The sequence below is a fragment of the Boleophthalmus pectinirostris genome, unplaced genomic scaffold (genome assembly GCF_026225935.1).
Source record: "Boleophthalmus pectinirostris isolate CB_2022bp ecotype Guang Dong unplaced genomic scaffold, ASM2622593v1 HiC_scaffold_10, whole genome shotgun sequence".
Classification (NCBI taxonomy): domain Eukaryota; kingdom Metazoa; phylum Chordata; class Actinopteri; order Gobiiformes; family Gobiidae; genus Boleophthalmus; species Boleophthalmus pectinirostris.
The window spans coordinates 24107326-24133030 of NW_026570971.1; the positions used below are offsets into that span (position 1 = coordinate 24107326).

At 37.9% G+C, this 25705-nt stretch overlaps 3 protein-coding genes across 5 annotated transcripts in view; all 3 read right to left on the reverse strand.

Moving 5' to 3' along the window:
- The window catches only part of eif2ak3 (eukaryotic translation initiation factor 2-alpha kinase 3), a 56603-nt gene extending 48325 nt beyond the window's left edge, over positions 1–8278 (reverse strand). Inside the window, exon 1 of the mRNA XM_020921761.2 lies at positions 7584–8278. Coding sequence (XP_020777420.2) covers positions 7584–7948 — 365 coding nt within the window. The 5' untranslated portion in view covers positions 7949–8278. The remainder of the gene's footprint in view (positions 1–7583) is intronic.
- A 1205-nt stretch (positions 8279–9483) lies between these two features.
- Positions 9484–13770, reverse strand: rpia (ribose 5-phosphate isomerase A (ribose 5-phosphate epimerase)). The gene is made up of 9 exons (XM_020921798.2): positions 13469–13770; positions 12676–12736; positions 12267–12322; positions 12074–12133; positions 11847–11911; positions 11693–11761; positions 11428–11569; positions 10904–11003; positions 9484–10650 (listed from the first exon to the last, which is right to left on the reverse strand). The coding sequence occupies exons 1-9, from the start codon at positions 13631–13633 to the stop codon at positions 10553–10555; spliced, it is 816 nt and encodes a 271-aa protein (XP_020777457.1). The 5' UTR covers positions 13634–13770; the 3' UTR covers positions 9484–10552.
- Positions 13771–16327: 2557 nt separating this feature from the next.
- slc4a11 (solute carrier family 4 member 11) overlaps positions 16328–25705 on the reverse strand; it is a 98607-nt gene continuing 89229 nt past the window's right edge. For 2 of the 3 annotated variants that reach the window (XM_055158015.1, XM_055158012.1), the window contains exons 18-20: positions 22703–22898; positions 18465–18634; positions 16328–17402 (exon numbers count right to left, since the gene is read on the reverse strand). In XM_055158015.1, coding sequence (XP_055013990.1) covers positions 17336–17402; positions 18465–18634; positions 22703–22898 — 433 coding nt within the window. In that variant the 3' untranslated portion in view covers positions 16328–17335. Of the gene's footprint in view, positions 17403–18464; positions 18635–22702; positions 22899–22938; positions 25681–25705 lie in introns of those variants that run through there. The other variant, XM_055158019.1, reaches the window with a different exon arrangement.

Below are 25705 nucleotides of genomic sequence, written 5' to 3' on the forward strand. Positions count from 1 at the left end.
TTGGTTCAAAAATAGTTTGAATTATATTTCAGTGTACAAGAGACATAATGAAACATGTCAATAATCTAGATCTAGGCTTTCAAATTAAATATGCAGACAATTATTTCCTGAATTCAAGGTATTACAATTTTAAGGTTTTATTTTTTGCGGTGCAGGCTAATATTGTGGAGCCAGAGGTGAGTTTGTCTAAAAGTGGCACTTGTTATCTCCGGTCGACACTGTTTGACTTGGACAGAGCCTCAGGAGGAAAGAGAAAGGTCATTGGACAAAGTGGTGATGTGTGTGTTAAGAACCACCACTAATTAAAGCAGCACATTACACTGTCCAGACCCTCTCTGTGGCAGGTTTTCCACAAGTGAATACAAAATGAGGCTCACAACAACTGCTCTCATGTGGGGTCTATTATCCAAGATCAAGTTGTAACAAGCCTTATACACAAGGTCATTTCTGAATAGTATTTCATCATTACACTATAAAGTTAAATTTTTGTTTTTGTTTTTTGTGAAGTATTAAAAAAAATTACACTATGAAAGCCATAAGTATTCACAATGTCCATTAAACAAGTAATCTGAACAGCTCAAAAAAATAAACCGCTTTGTTTTTATTTTTGTGTTTAAATACAATTCTACAAAAAAGAAAAGAAAGCAAAAATTTTAACTTTTTTTTTTTTTATCCAGCCACATTGTCATTGCCATACTCAGCAGCACTGAACAGCACCTGCTAAAAGGTCATAGAAAGATGCTTTTGTATTGTAAGCAGGTTATCGAGTGCTAAAAAGCTGACTCAAAAATAGTTTGACCCAATATACACAACCTTCCATGAGAGTACTACTACAGCTACTGCTACTTTTACTTTCACAGCTTTTCTCATTTTCAACTATGTCCTGATCCATTACTGGTACAGAATATCAGCTTCCAAATATCGGTTCAGATGATATCCTGGTTGAACGTTTAAATTGATGTAATAAAACTATTTCCTAGTCGTAGTTGGTTGAATTTTTATTTATACAAAGCTGTTCTGTGATTACTTGAGAGATAAATAAGAGCTTCATAACAGATTTTGATCAGTTTTGTCTTTTTATTTTTTTCTTTGTTTTAAAAAACTAAAATTTGTTTTCAATCTCTGCACTGGTATCAGTTCATATCGGGTATCAGCAGATCCTAAAAGCTAGTATCGGAATCGGTATCAGAGTCAAAACAGCTGGATCGTGCATAGCCATTTTCAACAGTACATGTGAATTTGTTAATTAATTATTTTTTGTACAAAGCAAAGCAGAGTGCTTTGAAACACAATTAAAACACAGTACTCTTTTACATTTATCGATTATGAGTGATGTTATGAAGATTGTTGAACAGTTAAGCGTTTCTCAGATCTTTTGAGGCCATTCTGTTGGAAGAAAAAGGGCTTCAGATCTCATCACAAGTTGAAAGTTCAATGGAAAATCTCATGAGGAGTTCAAATGGAAGCTGGTTGGAGTAGAGTTAAGCCACCGGGGACAGGGCACAAAGAAAGCACATATAGGAGCAAATATAGGAGGTTTCACAAAGAAGAAAGTGAAGACATAAGCTACAAGTGTGTCGAAGAAATGACAGATGGGGAGATGTCATGATTTATATTGAGAACAAATGAACTGCCCCTCCGCCATCTTTGTTGCCTTAACTGCAACAGCTTGTAAATCAATTATTCACCATTTAGCTACTTAGTCGCTAAACAACCCCATTAAACCCATTTAAAACATACTGGCATGATTAAGATGTCATTTGTGGATAAAACTTAAGTTAAGTCTGACCTCTGTGTAGTAAATCCAGACATACAGAGATGGTTGGTTAATAATAAAGGACACATGGGAGAGGACGTATAGACAGAAAGCATTAATAAGAAATGTCATGTAAAATGTATGCAATAACAGATCAAGGAGAATGGCTAAATTAGTCAGGCTCTCTAGAAACAAAGAGCACATGGCCCCATATAAAGGGCAGAGTAGCATGTAGAAATGATATTATGATTGATTTAGTATCAACAGAAAGGAAATAGGGATCTGCAGGTGATGTGCTGATACAAGAAGACAGCCCAATATATGTATTTCTGTATTTGTCAATCATCTGTTTATCTTGGTGTTTTCATGGCCTCTTGTTGTACCACATTGAGGTTTGTAAATCCCAGTTAGATTTGTTACTATAATTATTAGGGACGCATCAATCCAGCTTTTTCAGTTCCAGTACTAATTCTGATACTGTAGTTTTAATCCGCTGATTCCCAATATCAACTGATACTAGTGCAGAGACTGAGAACAGCATTTATTTCCTTTAAACACATTTTAACAGAAGACAAAACTGATCCAAATATGTGATGCAGCTGTTATTAACCCACAAGTAACTACAGAACAACTTTGTACAAATAAAAGTTCAAACATTATTAGCATTTCTGAGTGGAATACAACTGGTACAACTACAGTTTGCCTAATACAGTAAAAGCAGAAAGATTTACATCTATTTATATGTCCAACTACAACCAGAATATCAGATGAACAGATATTTAGAAGCCAATATCCGATTCAGCAAATTTTTCAGTTTAGATGCCAATGTGCATCCTAAAACATCCTAAAACATTATATCAAAGAGGCTATAACAAGAGAGAGAAGCTATGACAAGTACTAAGTCAATTAAGGTCAATACATTTCTAAATAGTTGCCAAGGATGGAGTTTAATGCAAACTGTTACGCTGATGTGTAATTAATTCTGATCAGTTAGCAAATAAGCAATTAGCAAAAAGGTAAAAGCAACATTGTAGTTTACTACTCTTTGTTCAATAAGAGTCCTATTTTCCACACCTAAAGAAAAATCTGGCACTAAAAACTGCTGTGACTCAGATATTTCAATTGCTCCATTCCAGTAAGCTTATTTAATTAATTCATTAATCATTTAATTTTTATAACGCCTTATAAGACACCCAAAGTGCATTACCGTGTATTCTTCATTTACCACCACAGCATGTGGAGTGAACTACTACTGTAGCCACAGCTGCCCTGGGGCAAACTGATGGAAGCAGTGGCTGCCATTGGCTCTTCTGACCATCACCATTCATGCACAATCCACTTTCTTAATAGGCAATGTGGGTCAAGTGTCTTGCCTAAGGACACAACGACAGTTTCTGCCACTGCAGTCCCACTGTGACACCTGGTTTTCCCAGTGGTCTCTCACCCAAGTACTAACTAAGCCCAGCCCTGCTTAGCTTCTGAGACCTGATGAGATCAGACACACCTTAGTGTTCAAAGATAAACCTTTGGTACATAAATAATATTTTTTTTTATTATGAGTATGAGAATGCTCAATGGAAGGTTAAATTATCACTGCATTATTTAACAACCTGCAAAAGTAAATGATAAAAATCTATATTTATATGTAGTGCATGTTGAAGCCATTGCCATTTTAGATTTAGATATTAGCCTTAGGCGATAGGTCTATTGTAAACATGCTAACGCTGGTGGTGTGTAGGGAGTGCTCTGTGCAGGTTGCAGGCTGAGAGCACAGCTGAGCAGCGCAGCAGGGGTCTGCCTCTGTGTGGAGACACTCCAATAATTATATGTGAGATTTCCTCTGCAGCAGATGAACGTCAGGAGCCAAACACAGCCCCCAAAAGACCTGATGCTGTACTCAACTCAGTTTAAGAGTTTAAGTGCCAGAGTGTACAGTATTTTCTTGCATTCTTATATTTAAAGGTAATATCTTATGCAAAACTGATGCTTGTGAGCTTTAAACCATGCTAGAATGTTGTTACCTCCTCAAAAACATATCTGAAGTCTGTATTTCCAAAAACAGCTCCTTTTACCCGTTGTTCAATAGAGATTTTAAATTCCAAACCTAAAATCAAAGATTCTAGTGAAAAGTGTACGAGTTTAAAATCACAGCGTAGCACTTTCTGTATTACCACAAGACATCACAAGGTGAAACAGAGGATTCAGAAGTCTGCCTAAATGTGCAGGTTTTGTGTGTTAAACATGTATGACTGAAACAAAATACAACTCCTGTTATGTTTGTGATGAGGAAACAGCTTTATAATGCATCAAAAAATAGTCTAATATGAACAATTTAAAGACTTACACCAACGGTTTTGGTTTTGAATTTGCTATGAAAGGTATGTTGTGGTTTATCATGGGAAGCACCGGTTTTCTAGAACAATCAAGAACATTGCTCAGGAAAATTGCTCATATTCACTCACACATTCTTAACACGTATGATAGTGAAACCTGTTTTAGCTGAGAACACAGCTTGAAAACAAACTTCAAAAGGTCATTTCAATAACTGTTGGATCAATGGAGTTTGAAACCCTTTGGTACATACAGGCAACATATTGCACATATTATTCAAATGTGATTAAAACAACATGTTAAATGCTGTTTTGCTCAACTAATTAGGTAGATATGTTCTGGTTTAGTACTAATAGACAGTGGGACAAAACAGAAGTTACATTCAGAAAAACGAGAACTATGAGAGGCTCCATTGCACTTATCATCATTTTATCATTTACTGACACAGTGAATAGCCCTTACCGCTTTCCATGCTATCATAATATTACCTAAACATAAAGGTGCATTGTGTAACTTTTCTGGTGAAGGGTCCATCGAATGCTTTTCTGAAATATGATTTTGTCTGGAATGTTTCACAGTATGATATTAAATATTTGTATGATCATGGAGATCAAAACAGACCAAGAGTGAGGGCAGATCTGTGGAGAGGCAACCCTGCTCACAGTCAGAATGCCTGTTTTTCTGGGTATTTTTGAGCTATAAACCCACCATGAATAAATGTAAGGTAGAGCTGTTTAGTGTTAAACTGGGGAACATTCCAGGCAGAGCAATGACATATCCATAGAAAGAAGCAGTTGACAAAACATCCACCAAAGAAATTACACAATGCACCTTTAAATTGGTGTACTACAGTTAGTCTTGCAACACTAGTTTTGGTCTTCTCAAAAACACACTTCCCTTCTTTGCTTCTTTAACATATCACTGACAAAAGCTAATATTTATTTTACCACTAAGTTTAAGGAAACTTTGTGAAATGGTTAGAAAGATAGTGGATCTGAAATTTTCAAAGTTTTAGGAGTGAGTTTTAGAAATCAAAACATAATCTTCAAAAGCTTAGACACGAACAATGATTTCTATTTTATGACGTGTTTTGAGGAGACACTGGCAGAGAGGTTGTAAAACTACACAGAGAATATTTTATTATGGGCTTTCAATCAGTCAAGACATGGGGCTGCTATAAGAAAGGCTTCGTACAGTCAAGGCAACAAGAAGAAATACATGGCAAAGAGAAAGAACTCTGCTGTGCCAAACATGAGGTGGGTGTCAGACTGTTTACTGAAACCAATCAATGCCCAACCCACTGCGCCAACACCGGCAAGGAGACTTAAACAGAGAAACTTCTGCCTATCAACTTCAAACAGAGTGCACCAGCAAGACAGGTATTTGGACAAACGTCAACAAAATCCAACACAAAAGAACATAGACAGACTGGTAATTTAAAAGGTTGAAAATATGTTTTAAACAGAGTGAGTGTTACTTACGAGGTATAAGAATTATGTGGTTCAAAAGAGGGCTGGGGAATATGGCAAACTTCTTATTTAAAATGAACTATCTGAAATGAATTGCATGTACAGTGAATGTCCTGGTGTTATATTTGCTTTCGTGTGATCGTTGCTGTACTTTTCCCTGTCCTACAGACTGTTTGACATCAGCCTGCTATGGAACAAATCTTATACATATTTACATAATATATGTTAATTAATATGCATAGTTACTAAACACTCTCTTTTTACCTGATTTAGCTGCAGATTAGATTAGATTTTTCTGATCAAGAACAAATAAAATGTCTTTCTGTATTAATTGCATGAACATAATAATGAGAGACTTAGGTTATGAAATAATAATAAGTCTGACTTATTTAACCCCATGCTTTTACTGAGAGAGGATTGGCTTTTACTGAAAGGATTGGCTGTGCAAGTGACTAGTACAAAAGATTGTAATAACACCCTGTTTAACATTTGATAAACTGTCCAAATTGCCCAGACCCATTATGAAAATTGCATTTTAATACAGAACTCATGGGTGTGGGGAAATTATAGAGCACTATATTCTATTTATCAAAATATACTTAAATCTGCCACACAACATACGTCTTGTTTATAAATAACCACACACCACATTTAACCTCAAGAATACACATCTGAGCCTCATATGAAACTTGCTTGTCTAGCTGAAGTTTTGTAATAAAGATGGCTTGGAGTGGAGTGTACGAGCACAAATAAAAGAAACATATATTTTTGTACCTTTTTCTATTCCTATGTTTCCTATAAATCCCAAATGCTAACCCCTTAGACAACAGACAAGCTTAGAGAGAGGCATGATGCCAGTGTGCCCATGTCAGCAGATAAACAGACCTTCCAGCCATAGATACAGTTACAGCGGGCAATTCCCAGCTTCATTTTAGGTGACAACCCCCACACCTCGCACCTTTTGTGATTTATAGGCAATTCCCCATAGACAATGCTCTGTTTCTTCCCAGGTGCAAAACACAGAAGCATAAAAATAGACAATTCAACAGCAATAACTCAATTTTGGTTGTTTTGGGCTTTAAATTTATTGTATTTCATGCAGATTAGCACTGGATTTCCATTATTGTAACCTACCTATGTGTAAACAAATCTATACAGATAAAATGAAAGCTTATCATATCCTGTTTAAAGTTTTATGGTTGTCTGGTTATACAGTTATGTAATATGCAGAAGAGAAAATAGTACACTAGTTCCATGTATTCATGCAGTAAATTGTCTCCGTAGATCAATTGAGTTTACAGTCAACCAGCCCCTTTAAATGAGAGGAGGGTGTTAATGCTGATGTTATAGACAGCTTTACAAGTCTCTGCAGTTAAATAAAAGTTAATGGGGAGTTTGCAGGTGCACGCTTGTAACATTAAACAAGTCTTACAACGACAGTCTTTCAAATATATGTTTTTGCTCCACTGAATGAAAAGTAAGGAGAGTCTGAGTGACCAAAGCCGATAGCGGAGAAGTTACAGGGCGAAGCGTGCGCCGCAGGGGGTTTGGGGATGTGCCCGTACATGTCTGGCATCTATTAGCGCTGATAATATAACGACCAGTAGTGACAGTTATAACATAAAAGCTACTGTTGGGCTTAATCAGGTTGGCCTTTAATCAGCTCGTGCCCAATAACGTGCCACAAGCTATTAAAACTAATATTGCAAGTTTACAGCTTTGACAGTTCTTCACATTCACTGAACATGACGATCAGAAGTCTATAATGGTGTCAGGATGATGAATTACACAAAATAAGTCATGCAAAATGGAAGAAATAGAAGAAACAAAAACCAAAACAAATATGTCGTAAGATAGTTGAAGACGCGAGAGCACGCATGCACGCACTGACGCTTGTACGAACTTGTAGCAATTCATACCAAGTTGAAATCATACTTTTTGGTCTTTTGGTGAGATTTTACGCCTGTTTGCTTCAATGGCACCTGTCAAGCCATGATGAACACAGTAACTTGAGATAACTAACTTACCTCGTTGGTTGCACGTTGCTGCTGTTGTCCGCGTACGAGTCTTCGGTATCCGCAGCGGAGCCGACCTCATCGTCCTCAATGGTCACGTCAGGTCCGAACACCGGGGCTTCGCTACCGTCCTCTGCCCAGTCCCTCTGCTGCTGCTCCCGCTGGCTTTGGTGGTGGTGGTGGTGATGGTGCTGCTCCATGGCTCTCCTCACCCCATGTTCCCCGGAGGAGGAGGCTGCAGCCCGGGTAGCAGAGGAAGGCAGCTCCGTCCCCGCGGTGGAGAGCGACGTGCCGAGTCCGATGAGCGCTTTGAGCAGTAGCAAGAGCAGGAGCACCAGGGTTATGCTCACGTTTCCAAAGCGAAGCCCCGTTTCCATTTGAAAGACTGGCACATTAGTGACAGATGAGATTCACATGCCACGAGTCCACTAAATTTTGACATAAAAAACTAAAGTGCAAAAATAGACGATCTATCTATAACAAAAATACGCGCGTGTCCTGCAAAACGCCCTTTCAAAGAGTCTTCAAGTAAACATAAACAGCCTCTGGGACACCATGTTATTCGCTTTATACTTGCCACTAGACTTGCCTTGGTAACGCTAAAGCCCTCCCCGTTTCTAAACTAGGATTGGACGCGAAAAACTCAATTTTAGTTAGAAAATTACCGTAAAACTTCTCATTGAACCGTCTCACGCCAATCATGGGCACTCGCTTACTAAGCACAAGGCGATTGGCTCAGAGGACTATCAATCTGTCAGGCGGGTCTTACGTTTTCCAGCCCCCCAAACAGTAACGCTGATTGATCCGCGTTGCTGTCAGTCAAACTCACGCATGCGCAGAACGAGCCGCCGCACATCGAAAGCAAAAAGTGACGCAAAAAAGTCCCCGATGGCGTTTCCAAATACTGGGCGGTGATTGGGGGGATAACGGCACTTTTTGACCAATCAAAACGAGGATGAAGTTATGCGGAGTTGCGATTGGTTATTGCTCGACTCAGCTGAGAAAATGGAGCCTTATGATTGGCTGTGAGAGCTGTCATTCAGAGGGAGTTGTCATGAGAAAGCTGACATGAAAACACCAACGTGGCTGTATTTGAACGGCACAGCTCCTCATCACGAGTGAAACCTTTTTTTTCACTTTCACTGTAAACAAACCAAAAGGATATGACATAATATGGGCAGATGGAACCAAAGAGAAATAGACTGTCGTGTTGTCACGCCTGAAAACGAATGACAAAATACAGTATCAGTGGACAAGCCGCAGTATAATGCAGTTATAGCTATACTCTGATATTTACTGTGTGTTTCAGCGGTGTGATGGCTGGAGTTAAGCGCTGTTAGTCTGATTAAAAGGAGCTGCATTAAATATTTGACAGTATGGCATCAAACCTATCCTACATTTATTCAATTTGTTATTCAGATTTTTGTATTGCCTAAATATCTAGAAAAAACATGCATTCTCACTGTGAGCAGCCCAGCATATCCACAGAGCTGACCTGTAACTTCGCCCGATAACTTCACCTGCTTGTGTCCATGGAGAAAGGGAAGCTAAACGCCATACTGTGGAACATTTCAGGTGAAGCAATGACATCTCCGTGAAGTCATGCAGGCGACAGACCAAGCACCTGTTATAGTTATAGATTGTAATAAGGTAAAGGTGCACTAATATAATATGCATTTTGATTATAACTCATATATCAATACTCTACAATAATATGGGAATTGTATAATATCAATTAATATAAAGGCCATACAAGGTTGCGTGATTCATCTCAGCTGACAACGTCCTGAGACAATTTCTAGCGCCCTCAAGTGACAAACCGTAAAATTACATCACTAGCACACAGGTCTGAAGAAAGGAAACGATTGACAAAGTTAACAAGAATCTATAAATGAGTCAAGAAGGCAGTGTGTAGTTTTTGTTTGTGATTCTGTATTTAAGGGCAAATAAAAATGTACTGTCACAGTAAAACCACATTCACAGTCATATTGGCAGACACTATTGAAGGAATGCTGGTGAAAAACATGCAGGACAGAACAATTCAATTACAGTGACAAAACAGACAGTCAATATTTCATTTAGACTGGCGGTCTAAACAAAAAATACAGCACCTTAAGAAAAAATAAATTTAAAGGTGCACTGTGTAACTTTTCTGGTGGAGGGTCTGTCACCTGCTTCTCTCAATAGAGAGGTTTCCTGGAATGTTCCACAGTACAGAATCACACTTATTTATCTCTATGGGGACAGCAGGTCCAAGTTACAAGTCAGATCAGCGGGAAGGTGAGCCCACTCACAATGAGAATGCAAGCTTTTAGGTCAATGAAAAACCCACGTTATTGAGTTAATGGAAGACGGTTTTGCTTAATGCCGTAATGGGACCAGACAAAGGAATGTTATCTCCAAGGAGACAAGCAGATGGCAGAACTTCCACTAGAAAAGTTACACATTGCACCTTTAACAAGAGACGAAATGGCACCACAGATTCGTGTTGTCATGTTGTAAAGGCACAAATCATAATAGGGAGCGTACATGGTGGGATTTGTGAATAACATTACAAGTTTTTGATTACTGGTTACTGGTCTGTTGAATGGTTGTTACAATAGTGTATTTCTCTAGGTATGGTTGAGTACAGAGTTGATGAGAACACCCCTTTCTGTCCACAGTGAAGAATAGGATTTCACAATTACATTGAATTAAATATTTATCAATCTTAAAATTAAAATACTGCAATTTGGATTTAAGGCATACCACAGGTCTTCAGACAGTGCGGCTGTATTCCTTCGAAGCAAGAACAGTTTCTGTAGTTTGACCAAAAAAAAGGCTTGATTTGAATTCTCAGGCACTTCCAAAATCAGTTGTTGTTTTGTCCAGTTATTCGCTAACGTGTGGAGTTTGCCTGGACATGTTTTGGGATTTAAATCAGGGAAGGTCACTTGAGGAAGAAGAGGTCTCTGAAGAAAGAAATTACTCAGGCAAACCACTCAGTGCATCACAGCATCTCGCATCTTAACACTGCCATCCTCCATCCCAAAGTACGCCCGCTCAGCCATGCCCACGAACAGCCCAGTGTCCACAACTCCTGCAGGGGAGGCATAAGATTCAACCTTTTATAATCGATGACAAAGCCTCATCATCAAGGTCAAAAGTAAAGAAGAAGAGTTTAATTTGCACACATTACACAAAGTTGTCTACCTACATGAAACTGATGTAATGGCAGGTCACACAGCAAACAAGGAATATTGTTAAAAGAAACTTTGCAATTGTGGGATTCAAGAAAGCTTAAAAAAGCAGAAATGCAACAAATATTTAATACTTAAGACATATTTTCATACCTGGAATCATTTTGATGGCCGTGTTGACCTCTTTCCAGTTTTGAGCCTGTTCAAATTTCCAGTCCAAGATGAAGTTACTGTTGTCTGTCACAACTGGACCCTGACAAAGAGAAACAACAGTACTATGGTTCTACTCCTGTACTGTAGACAGACTGAACACCCTCTAGTGTTACAGTTTGGTATAACATGCATTGGAGATGTTCAGTAATAATACATCATTAACAATCCAATACTGATGTAAAAAAAAAGTATACAATGTTTCACATTAATACAACTTTTTCAACTGGCAATAAAACATCATCAGATATGTTACTCTACTGAAAGACTAAACACCACTCAGCTTTTTGAAATACTCTTCCTGAAAGTGTCCATGACCCCAAGCTAACACTGGTTTGTTATGTTTTTCCCTCATTCTTTTGAAAAGTCAATGCAAAGCTGTTAGCATTTCCGAGCCAATTGCGGCACTGGTGTTGTAAGTCAGTTATGACAAAACTTTTGAGCTTATAGGAAGCTCCTTCACTTACTGCTTTGCTGACAGCCATACGCAGGTTGACCTCACCCCCAAATCTCCGGGTTATAGTCCTGGAGACAGGGACGTACGCCATGGGGATGACCTCAATGGGAACACCCTTCTTCCACTGCTCTCCCAGAGCTTTGGAGTCCTTTCTGGAGAGAAAATGCATTAGTTTATGCTTGTTTATTGTGAGGATTATAATGTTTAAGACACAGAACAATATCTCAGCTCATCATAGTAAAACTGCAGTGGTAAACGTTGAATTCTACACAAACCTGAAGTCAGCAATAACCACAAAACGTTTTGCAGCACCAGCCACAATCTTCTCCTGAGTCAAACAGCCGCTGTGATGCAGAGATAATAAAATGTCTATCAGTAAGTCACACAGGATAAAGGACAAACAAACCTTAAAATGTTCAATAAACTCACCCTCCACCTTTGATCAGTGTGAGATCAGAGTCCACTTCGTCTGCCCCGTCAATCGCCACATCGAGCTGAAACAGAGACATCACTACAAAGTTAAAAAAGGACCTGAACAGTAGCAGCAGTCAAAAAGTAAAGGAGACGATTTAATGCTTGAATTTATTTGAAAAAAGACAAATAATTTCAAAGAAGTGTAAGAGCCATGAAGTCAATATTAGACTAATCCTCCATACCTCTGGATGCCGGTCCAGATCTGACAGAGTGAGGCCATGCTGCAAAATCAATTGACGAGCCTGTGGCAATCCAAAAGATTAAAACATGAAAAAAGCAACTGATGATATACGCATAAATCCTATAAAATAATTGAAGGATAATCCCAGGTTAAACGCTTTTAATCCATAAACAACAGACTGAACTCAAATTTACCTGGAATGAAGTGGGGACACAGATGATGTTGAGCTTCTCCTGACGCACTCTGTCCGCTGTCAAAAGGAAATTCAAAGCAAAGTCATTCATCAAGTTATCGCATCATCTGGATATTTTAAATAGGTCTGCGGGTTTCTACGGTTTTCTCTCAGGTTGACCACCTCAAAATGTAAAAAAAAAAAAAAAGAAAAAAGAATGAAACGTGGTTGAATTTGTTTGGATGAATATGGGAAATTTATGATAATAGATCATAACTGCAATAATATCATATTATTCTCAATTTCTATGAATTACATTACATTAGGTGTATTATCTAGATAAGAGGGACAAGGGCCTAAATAGTTGTGCAGGATAACCAAAAGAGGGACAAGTTGTCACCTTACTGCCCCCGGTAGCTTTCAGACCTTACCCAGTCTGTCCACAGCATAGACGATGGTGGAGCCACTGCCTACTCCCACCACCTGGTTATTCTGCAAGACAAAACACAGATCAGTAAAAAACAAGGTCAAAATCAGGAACAAACGATTTCAACAGTAAAGTCAGCTGGTCAAAACGTTTAACTAAATGTGTCTGGCTGTACACACCTGCTCTTTAAAACTACATATTTTGCTCATGATTCATTGTTCCAGGTACGCCTCTTCAAATAAAGGCTTTTAAACTAATACATGAATAGTGACTTGGCTTTTGTTTTTCTTGCAAATTTCTTGTTCCCAGTCACCAACGAACACCTTCAACAATACTGACTGACTGATGCACACATAAACACACTTCATGAGCATTTTAGATATATTTTTCTTTATTGAATGCCTCTTATCACTGCTATTTGGATTAAAAGTCGTTCAGCACGTGTAGCGCTATCAGTTTATTATTTACATGTCAAACAGTGCCCTTTTCTCACTCCTATGTGTGAACTACAACTTTAACTCACGTGGTTAGAACAACACTGCAGTATATTTAGTTTCTAAAGCCATGCACACTCTGTTTTTAGCCTGTGTCCAGAAGAAGCACATGACAGTTCAGTTCATGCCATGGTTTAAATATTAGATAAGTTAGCAAACACGCTACAGTCAATGGGAGCTAACAGTTAGCTTACACGCATCACAAGTAGCAAAACAAATAGTCAGCGCACTGTAATTTCTAAATAAGCGAATACATGCAGTGAAGTAGGATGATTTGGTGCATAAAAGTGATCTTGCTCGTACCTGTACATGGTTATCCACAGCAGCGTACGCGGCCAGTTTCTTCGCCTCCTCTGCCATGATGCTAGCGGCTCTGTGGGGCTGGAGACACGCGTGTTTTACGGAGGCTGAGGCGGACAGGAAACCAGCGAGGACTTTAGCGCGAGAGATCCACCCCCCAAAACTCATGACCCGGCCCAGGGACACCACAGGACCGCGGGTGGGATCAGCCCTATCCGCCCAGAGAAGCCTGAAGAGCGGCTGTAGACGGAGCAAAGTCCGCCCCTGCTGCGCTACGCACGTCCACGTGTGTCATCTCCCGTCTGCAGGAAAAGATCATGTGCAGCCTCAGCCGGGAACTAACATTCCCCTCCACGTTCTTTAAGTTAAAGCTGCACCATGTCACTTTTCATGTGGCGGGTCCACCACCTGCTTGTCTCCACGGAGACGTTATTGCTTTGCCTGAAATGTTTCATAGTATGGCATTAAACTCATTAATATGGAATTAGGTGTTATTATGCTCAGTAAACCTCGAAAAACATGCATAGTGAGTGGCATAATCTCTGCATATAGATGATCTCTAATTTGGCCTGGTCTTGTTTCAAGACAATAATGCCATACTGTGGAACATTCCAGGCACCTCAGTAACGTCTTATAAATGAACAAGGGGCAGACAACCCACCAGAAAAGTTACATAATGAAAAATCAGTTTAACACAAGGCACATAATTAACATAATCATATTAAGTTAAAATAATGCCACACATTAAACTAAATTATTTTGTGATAAACTTGACAGTTTCTTAACATTTTGAAGCCCAATAGACTTTTATGTTAGGGTTAGCGCCTCAAAGACACCTTCTTATGCTTCTAATAATTTTTGTCAAATATAACATTTGACTGCTCATTTTCATGTTTTCCCTTCTAACAGAAATAACTGAAAAAACATATCAGGACAACATAATGCCACTACTATTTTTTTATTTGGCAAACAGCTTGAGATAATCTCTCTTTTTCAGTGAACAGTATATATTTATATATACTATAGGAAACCAACACATTCTTTTTAATACCCATTTTCTCATTTTTACATCTTACAGCTTACAAATATAGCTGATCTTTTTGACAAAATTACAGATTCTGTTGACACCTAAATTAGTATGCTATATAAAAATCCACACATCTTACATTCATGATTAGAAAAAGTAGGCTATTATATGAAATTGGGGGAAACTGAAAAGAAACAAAACATCACAATTTTCAAACAATTTTTAAAGTTTTGAGGTTCGGAGAGAGGCAAAAGGAGCAGTGCTGTGATGCCATCCAAAGTTTAGTCCTCTGAGTGTTTCTGCCGTATTGTAAAACTGTCAGTAGAGATATCAAGGAACAACAATACCGCCACATAAGAATAAAAATGATTGGTCCATAGATTTAAACTTCTCGCCATGGATTATTTAACCAAGAAAGTCGATTAAAAACTAAACCACTGCGTTGCAAACTGTACATTACTGTATCACTCCATACCTCGCAATCTTCTCTCTCCAAGTGCTGTCTATAAGGCTTAGTCCAAAGATTATGCAAATGCAGAGCTGAGCAGTGCTGTCCCTTTTTCTGCTTTATCTTCAGCTCAAATTGGACATCTTTTTCCTCACATCTGTAAGACAACAGTGCTGCATGAGGGAGCTGCCATAGGGAGACTGGGAAAGCAAATACTCAAGGTTAGACTGGCAACGTCACCGCAGCATCTTTTTGAGGGAAACAAGTCTTCAAAGCTACAAGTAAGCTAGTTCAAAGATGATAATGTGACTTGGTTTTGTATTGTGAAGATAGAAGGAATGGTAGAGTAGTCAGCCATCTTTCCTGTCAGTGATCATAAGGTTGTAGGTACAATTTCTAGCTAACTACTTTCTCAGTATGTGCAGCAGTGCTCTGTGCTGCTGTAAGCTGTTCAAATCAATGATATCACAATAGAAAAACTTTAATCTAAATTTTTATACTAAAGAAAAGTACAAATTTCTATTATATTGCTATTATACTGTCTATTATATAACACTCTTTTTATGTGTTTTTACCCAAAATAATTGTAATTGCTTATTAAAATGGTGAGCATACAAAAAGTATTCAGAAAATGTCCAAATTTTTCTATTTGTGTATTTTTTCAGTGTCATCCCAATGAGTTATGTAGTTTCTATACAGTTCGAAGACATGTCTAAACTAAAACTTGCTACTAGTTGCCCTTTATCCTTGCTGTATCTCTTAAGGCCCACAGGTGCTAGGCCAACCACTTCCATTCCCAAAGTGACATAGACATAACACAGACAGAACGAATAAAGTCTCAGATGTAGTGGAAGACACAATTGTTTTCCCCAAAAAGGTTTGTAGCGATGTGCAGCTGTTTTTGAAGGACGTTGGGCCAATCTAACCTTTTGTCTGGCACTGTGAATGCCAAAAATCTTTTGATGCAACATCTGACTCAGAGGAGAGTTGAACCCACATGGATAGACTAAAAAGTTGTTCAAAAATACTTTGCTTGGCTGATGGGTCGCTGGGAAAGGGTCACCCGTCAGTGAAGTGCGTTGGTATACACAGTATTGCTGAATATTGAGCGTTGCATTTGTTTTTTCTGAGAAGTTGCTTGCTACATGTCCATTGGCATCGCATTGTATTAAAAAACCCAGACAAGTCATGCTGGAAGCAAACTGCTGCGTAGGATTTTTCTATTTTTTGTCTTCTCGAAGATATTAGTGGTCAAGAGGAGGCCTGTGTTGGATTAGTACATGAAAACATTTGCAAGCATTTATCTAATCAAAACACCAAATAGAAAACATTACCAGATTAGTCTAAACTCTTTAACACTTTGTTCACAAAAATAACAAAATAAGCATTTGGTCAATAATTCAAAACCTGTTAATTTTAATATGTTTTACACACCTTTAACATTTTTTTGTTCCCAAAACTGAAGGGCAGATGACATAACATGAAAAACCAGGGAAAGACAGACACTCAAAATACATTAAACTATGGACAAATAGAAAAAGTAATCTCTGTCCAACAACAACATTGCCTTTAAAGATAAAATAAATATTTCTATCTCAATCCAACCTAAAATAGTTTGTCATATTGCAATAATATACTCTATATATTTATAATTTGTTAAAGATTTAATAATAACTATATGTTTTGGTTTGTGCTGTCTGTCTAAATAATTACATCTAGATAATATATTGTATGTGTGGAATGTATCAGGTAAATTCCACCTTAAAAATGAGGTTCAGTGGCAGTGGACAATCTCCTCCCTGTCCAATACTGACTTCGTTGGAATGACTTACCTAAACAGACATCAGCATCCTTCACAGCTAAAAGGTGGAGGAATCTCAATTTAACACTGAACAATGATAGAAATATAAAAGATTGTTTCGCGTCCTCACTCTGATCAGGCCGTGCAAGTATTTTCTAATGGACCAGTGTAAAAACGCAGAGTGCAAAGTGTCGAAAAGAAAAAAAGCTTATTGATTCTTACATTGTACCCACTGCACCTGTTTTCAAAGCTTCCTGACAGCATTCTGGACTTGCACGGCCTGGGGTGAGTACTGGGCGGGTGAGCGAGTGTAAAATGTAGCATATAAAGTAAGGAGTGAAAGAGGAGCATGTAGGTATATGGCACTGAAGGAGCAGACGGTCAAACACAGGTGAAACTGGGAGGTGCCTCCGATTGTGTCTTTCTGTTTGACTCAGCTCTCATTTCCAGTGCTTCACCTGTAGAATGTTCTTTATCAAAAATCTAAACAGTCGATGTTTCCTTTTTGCTTCCGTAACAGTTTTGCATTGAAAAGTGTCTTTTTTAAATCCTCATTTTGTTTTTTTGTTTTTCCACAGCGGTCCCTCTGAGCAGCTACATGTGCTGAGCATCCATTATGTCCAAGTATTTGGCCTCAATGATATGAGGAAGAACATTGTTCCTGCACAAAAAAAGAGACAAAAGTCACAAAAGATTCAACATCTCAGCTGCACATCAACAAGTACACTTCACCACCTTGTCTAGATAGAGTGCTTCTTTGTGTGAAAGTTTCCCCAAGCAGTGAATACAGTTTATAAAGTTTTAAAAATATACTATTATTTATTGAACATTTTCCACTGGTCTGACACTGCAGTTTGTGAATTATTCCAGTGTGCATCTGCAGAGACTCTTCCTCGCTCATGAAGTTGGTCAAATTTAACAAAGAATATCAACATAAAGTTTGAGGAAAGGTCGTGTAAACTAGCCCTGAATATTCTGCACAGCTGAAGCACCACTGAAATCTAAAGGACAGCATTAGCTATGAATGGGTGCAGGGCTGAGTATTTGTCCAACCAGGAACATTGTGTCCTATTGTTAATTAAGTTATTTACTTGATAAGTTTACACCATATTCTGATAAAAGGAACATAATGTTCTTTTAAATTTTAAATAAGACCTATTATGCTTGAGCCTGCTATATAGATAAAATCTATGACACCCGTGGATCATTATGTTATAATTTTGGATAAAATGACTATACAATGCTGCCAAATCCTACATGTATCACCCATTAAGAAAATCAAATTGGAGACTGAAGTACGAGAGCAGTGGACGTATGCCAGTGGCAGTGAAAACAGGAACTGATCAGCAATATAGCGATTAAAGATTGCTTAAACATACACAAAGCACTCTAAATAAAATTTTGAGTGAGTAAATAGTGAGGGGATACAACTATATCATGGATAAAAGCACTGAAAAGTTTAGTTTTGCATAATAGGTCTGATTTAAGTAAACTGTACTGTCAGATGTAGGAAGTTTAACCCTATATTGTACTAACATTAATGTTCCCAAATAAAACACATTCTTAGTAAGTCTACCTGGATGTCCATTTGTCACGTTGCATCTAAACTTGATGATAAATAAACAAAACAGGCTCAGACATGTACAGGTTGCTACTGCTGAGCCTAATGTAATGTATGCATGGGCCCAGGGGAAGGTGAGGTTGAGTCTGGTGGAGGTGGTACCTGATTGGGATTAGCAGGATCATGACCAGAGGGAAGATCATTTTCATGTACGGGATGGGGTACATGCCGAACGTGCACAGTACCAGCAGCTGCATCATCTGGAGGAAGGTGAAGTAGTGGATCTTCCTCTGGGGCACTTTGCGGATGTAGTGGGTGGGAGGGTACGACGTCTGCACACGGGAGAGGATCAGAACAGATTAAAAACTCAATCCGTTTTCTCACAGTCAAGCCTTACAGACAGTGCCCAGGGGAAAGGCTACTCACACAGGGATAACCATAAGGGCAGACTGCATCTTTTCAATAAAACAGTTGGCCTGGAATTCAATATTCATTTTTTCCCCTCAGTGGGTGTATTTTATCGAATGAGGAGGTGTTTGCTGTTTCAAGGTAAACTGAGCTATACCCATGTAGTTATTTTCTTTTATAGACTGAAGTTGCCTGAGCGATTCTATGGACAAAAAGGCCAGACAGTACAGTATATTTAAACACACATTCTCTGTGAATCATGCAAAAAATAATATAAGAATTGTTTAGCATTGGGCTTGAAATTCAATGAGTTAATTTTACTGAGAGGTACTGTTACGGTTTCAAGGGTGCCATGTGGTGAGCAGATTTCTAGTAAGAATAACTGTAGATGTCCTTAATACAATTTGCTGGGGACAATAAGATCCATGACACCAATCAATATGTGCTGTGCTAAGACAGAATGAGCCCCAAGTTGAAATTAAATTCTTGTGTTGAAAGGACTTCAAATAGTCATTATATCTAAACGGGGGTCTTCTGTAGCTTTTTCCAACATTACAAAGTCATAAAATGTTAAATAAACAGTTTCACGGACAAGACCTTTGCTGCTAACAGAAGCTACGAGCATTGACGACAACTCGACCTTCAGCTGATGGCAAATCTGTTTCATTAACCAATAAAAAAGAGACACAGGAGACAGTAATTTACTACTTCTCGTAAATAATCAATAAGTGCCCAAGAGGGTGCATGTTAGGTGGTGAAGCATGTCCTACTAAAAATGAAAAGATTTACTACATTTATTGATAATTATGACATTGTATTTGACTTTGTATTTACATTTGAGCTACAATTGGAAAATAAGCAACATGAATGTAAAGTGTACAAAAAGTCCTTGCTACACAAAACAATGTAATCTGTCATTTGTCCAGGAGTGGTTCAATTTAGAGGCAGTTTCAGTGGTGATCATCTGAACATTGTTTTGCTATAGGAATTAAAGGTCCCGTATAACACTTTTTTGTTTTGTTTCATTCATACTTTTAACACATAAATCCTGCACATTTAGGCTGAGTTCTTCTCTCAAATGGAAAAACACTCTGTTCCACCTTGTGATGTCATGTGGTACTACAGGTGCACAACTGTGTTTTTAAACTTCATACACCTTCACTAGAATCATTTGGATGATTTCAGCCTTGGACTTGCCCATTTCTACTGAACTCAAGGTAAAATGTAGCTGATAACTTGAAAACTACTACTAAATGACATCACAAGATAGAAAAGAGCATTTTGAGCTTGGAGATGTAGACAGAATAATAATAAAGTGTTACTCAAACATGTGTGAATTTAACAAAACACAACTCCAGGAATGTTTTTGATGAGGTAACAACATTATAGCATGGGTTAGAACTCACAAGAATCAATTTTGTGTAATATAGGACCTTTAAGATTAGGATTCTACTATATTGTAACTAAATGAAGAAAATAAATATTTATTTATTACAGAAGACAATATTAACTCAGCTGTAACACTAAAATCTGAACACAGCTCCAGACTATCATGTCCCCAAAATTCATCTCACTTATAACTTATTTTAATAATAATAATGGATCTGATTTATATAACGCTCATTTGGACACTTAAAGATGGTTTACAGGTCATTAAACTTTAACTTTCACACTCTTTCAATTACAATATGTAGTAGGTAAATGGCATGTGATTCAAAGTGAGTTACATTTATGCTGCTGTCTGATTCTCTGCTGAGTTTCTTACAGTTCCCTCTCACTGACATTTGGGGGTGCTAGTGTGTGGCTAGAGGAAACAGAGAGTGATGTTACCTTTGAGTGAAGGTGAAATCGGACACAGAATATGATACAGAACTACAGGCTTCAAACAGTCTCTCTTCAAAATATGCATTTTAGTGAGGGGCATACCCAATTAAAATGACCAATGTCGATGATGTGGCATTAATTAAATCCTCTCCTGATTAACACACTATCCACATAAGATTATAACATGTCTATACTTAACACATATTACACTATAAGAGCATTGGATACAGTTCGCGGTTTACACTAGTGAGAAGAACAAAGCAGGCCACTAGAGTCTTACTTTTCTTTGGAGCACGATTCTTAAATTCACCTTGTCATGAAACTGAACTTTAGAAAAATGCAAATGTGGTGTCACGACTCACACCAAGGTTACGTCCACACACTCACACGCCACACCTCGGGTAACCTTTTAACATTTTCACCCACTTAATATTCTTGTCTCAATATCTTGCAAAAACACGAGGTATAAATTACCTAGATAAGGACAGTTAAGCTGCTCTAGTCTAGCCACTTTCCATGCCGTTAGTACAGATCCAAGTATGTGCATTTTCACTTCTTTAAGTAACGCTGACGCCCAAACTGTCCTGGATCAATCATTGCATACATGTATAGCCCCTTTATGTTTTGTTATCTTTCAATATTTCACTGACCTGGTGAAGCCAATCATGTTTTAGGTTCATGTGGAAAGTGTTTTGATTTTAAGGGGGTAAACCATCTAAACAGACATTATGTAATGTATTGTAAGATTATGCTACTTGCTAGTCTCTATGGAGATGTACTTGCTTTGGTTGAAATGTTCTAGAAGATGGTGTAAAATGTATCCATCTTTAAAAATCCTAAATAACACAAAATTTACTCTTGTGAGCTTTAAGCCATGTTAGAATGATTTTACCACCTCAAAAACATTCCTGCAGTTGTGTTTTGTTTCATTCACACATGTTTGAGTAAGCTTGTATTATTAGTCTGTCTACATCTCCAAATCTCAAAACGCTGTCAAGATAACAGCTATCTTCTACCTTTAATTAGATAGAGATTGAAGGTTGGAAATTCCAGGTCAGAAATCATCCAAATGATTCTAGCACAGGTGTATGGAGTTTAAAAACACAGCGGACACATGACATCACAAGGTGTGTTTTCTATTTGAGAGAAGAGAAGAGCTTAAATATGCAGGGTTTGTGTGTTAAACATGTGAATGGAACAAAATGCAACTCCAGGTATGTTTGTGAAACATTAGAAAGAAACATTATAACAGATCAGAAAATGATGTAATATGGGGTCTTTAAAAGAAATCCACCCTGAACCTTTGAACTTTGAACCATCAGTGTTAACTACGGGATGGGCATTCGATGAAATTTTCTTAATCGATCGTCGGAAGAATTAACGATCGATTATCGATTAATCATTAACGTTTTTTATATTAAAATGATCATCATTATTATTACTATCTGCACTGCTAATCTGCATAAATAAATTCAACTTTACGACATATAAACCGTAACGACTCTAGAGCCACATCAATCCGTTTGACATTATAATGTGTTTAATTCAGTTTTGCGCAACTCTCACAGAAGCGAAACTTAAAACTGCATCGCTAATTTGCATAAACTAAGCGAAGATAAAACTACAGCTCTTGTGTCGCTGATGCGGTCAATTTCTGTCGGATTAAAAGACATGATTCAGTGGAATACAGGTTAGTGTGACCATATTTGCGTTTGTCAAAACCAGGACACTGTATGGGGGGTGGGAGGTTGGGACTCGTCATCGACATTGCGCAACTTTCACCTGGTAAAACTTTTTCCCACTGGACACCGAAACATATGTTCCTGCTTTGTACACTGTGCACAAGGACTCCCACTTGTCCCGAACGCAACAGAAAGCGTGGAATTTCTTGTACAAATCATCGTTAAATACACATTTGTGCTTCGGCACGCTGCAGGCTGACCTACTGTTTGTGTTTGCTCGCTCCTTCTGAGTGCAGAGAGCTACATGTACGGACCCCTGTTTGGTCACACTACGCACAGCAACCTACATTCGGTATGTCGATTAAAATTAACGTAATCGATGAAATTCTTAATGATCAATTATCGATTAATCGATTAATCATGCCCATCCCTAGTGTTAACTGACTATACCAGTATGACAGTTTAAGGTTAGATAGACAGTCTTACCTGCTCCTTGAGGAGCAGAGCCATGCGGTCACACATCTGGTTTCCGTCGATGGAGGTGAGGGCGATGTAGAGGAAGAGCCCGTACAGGACGGGTTTGGGGATCCACTGCAGGGGGACGGGCAGAAGCAGCACCGAAACACCAATGAAGATGTTTGCAGCAAGAGACGTCAGCCGGGTCTCCTTCACCTGGACAATACTGACCACAAACACATACAAGTCAATGAGGGATAGCAAGCAATAATGTTGTTTTGCTATTATCATTATTATTATTGAGAGCAAATATGGCACTGAGATCTCATATTATTGGATTGGGAATTTTTTTTTACGTATCTGTACTATATGTTAATGGGATCAATAGCAGCATCACTATTGCTATTACCAAACAAAAAAATTATGATAAGTACTGACTAGGGTTGCATGATTATGGAAAATTATCTAATTGCAATATTTGGAATAAGTATTACAATTACGATTAGATCAAGTTCAAAATACCTCATTGATTGGTTAATTGTGAAGTCCCTGTATTGATCATCAAAAATCTTGAGTGGAGAATCTCTAACAGTACATGGTTGCTTAAATTCTGTTTTGTGCATGTGCTACCGAGTGTAAAACTTAACTTTGAGCTCTATGTATTATTTTTTTTAATGCAATTATAAAAAAATTCCACTATTTTTTAGATTACCTCCAGAGTGGTTTGAAAAGCTCTATTAGCTGTCAGTAATAATATAGGATTGAAGTAATGACCACTCAGTACTCCTATTTTGGGAAGTGAAATATATTTATGGCTACTCTGCCCTCCAATGATGACAAGAGAACTGACTATAACTGAGAATAAATATAATATCGTATAAGATAGTTCTTGAAAGTAATCAAAGGCTTTTCTGTTCAAATTAAAGTTGCTTGTCTACTTGAACTTGTGATCACATGCCTCATTATGTAAGTCCTCCATCAGTTATATGTTTGGTGCTTTTAGCTGTAAAGAAGAAAATTAGGTCACAGTGAGAATTTATCTTAATCAAAAGTACGGTTTCCATCCACTTAAGGCTGATCAGGGGTTGCTGAGAGGTGAGGACAGGAGAAGACTAGCAAAAGCATGTATTAATATTTACACTTTGTATTCAGGCAGAGAATTTGAGTCCTGCTCTTGCATGTTTAAAGCCTCAGGAAATTTGGCTTGAAATTCTAATGTATTTCTGACATAAAACTGGTTTGTTCAGATAATGTAAAGATAACACTGAACTGAATATAAAGGCATCTAATTGGCTGTGCTCAAATAAAGCCTCTGTACACAATGGTAGAAAGTCAGTGGATTCTTCAAGGGCACATAGGTGGAAAGGGGAGGCTTCAATGATACTAATTACATTATACCTTAGATACATATGTTTCTTTCAATGAGCAGTGAGCACAGTATTATTGTCTATAATTGAATAATTATAAAAAACAGAATAGTTTCTTGGATTAGTTTGCTTTAAAGAGTCAAATCATAACGGTAGCATGAGCGGGAGAAAACAAAGATTTACATTTGGCATTATTTAAAGGGCCTGTCCCAGATTTTTTTTTACCCCATGTATTTGAGCAAAATTTGCCCTAATACAGATATATTCCATAAGCAGGGACAAAATACATCTGCTGCAAGCATTCTGCATTAAATTAGAATGCATTTTATTGACCCATAATCAGGAAGTATGTGTTAGCATGCTACTTGTTAGCTTTACCGTAATAACAAAACTCCATACTGGTCCCTGAGAGTTGTGAAAAGTGCTTATAAAGTAATTTTGATAAATAAGGATGCCCAAAATGCATAAAGTAAATGCAAACTGCAAACAAATGAACTAGTTCTGTTTTTGATATTTAAAAAAAAAAATCTGGTACATAGCCTTTGAGTTGGACTGTTAGAAGTGGTCTCCCATTAATCCTTGACTTGATAAATATATTTGTCTGTTTCAAACTAACATGTAGATAAGCCTCTTCATTACACATTATGAGGATGTTGTGGATTTGTTTTTAGTATTCTAACTCTGTTGGACAGTGTCATATTCTTCCATGTAAAACACCACTTTCTCCCTCTGTGTCTTGAGTCATTTCTAATAAACAATCTGAGAGGGGAAATTACTTTTTGGTTCAACAAACAGCATTAAAAATCACAGCGAGTTGCAGCTTGGAGTTAATTTCTTCCCAAATCTGAATACACATTGGGGTGAATAAATATCCAACATTCCCAATACAGAGGAAATATGTGTATCATAAGTTATGTTAAACACTCCTTTTGTCCTATTCATGGCACTTTGCACAGACAAAAGGTATTATAGAAAAATTGAATCTTGTGAGCATTAAGACATGTTATAATTCTGATATCTGCTCAAAAACATACCTAGAGCTGTGTTTTGTTTCATTCACATATGTTTGACCCTTTTATTCGTTTGGCTATACCTACAAAGCTCAAAATTCTTTGTTCCACCTTGTGATGTCATGTAGTGGTAGTTTTCAAGTTAACAGCTCCTTTTACCTTTAGTTCAGTAGGGATGGGCAATTCCAGAGCTAATATTATCCAAAGGATTCTAGTGAAGGTGTATGGAGTTTAAAAACACAGTCGAGTACTTCCTGTATCACCACATGATATCACAGTGGAAGAGAGTGTTTTCTGTTTGAGAGAAAGAATTCAGCCTTAATGTGCAGGTTTTGTGTGTTAAACATCTGTGAATGAAACAGAAGACAACTCCAGAAAACAACATTATAACATAGATCAGAAAATAGTGTAATATGGGCCCTTTAAACACTGTATAGCGTTTTTTATTTGCTCTATTCATGCGCAGATTAATCCTGCCTGAATGCTAACTAGATTTCTGCACATGGCACATGGCTGCAGTGATAAGACCAATCCTCTCATCTCCTCTGAGCTCCTTCACCTCTTCCCCCCGCAGAGAAAATGCTTAGTTACACAGTAATCATGCAATCAGTGAGGAGCAGGATACAGTAGTCTGCAACACAAAATTACAGTGGCTT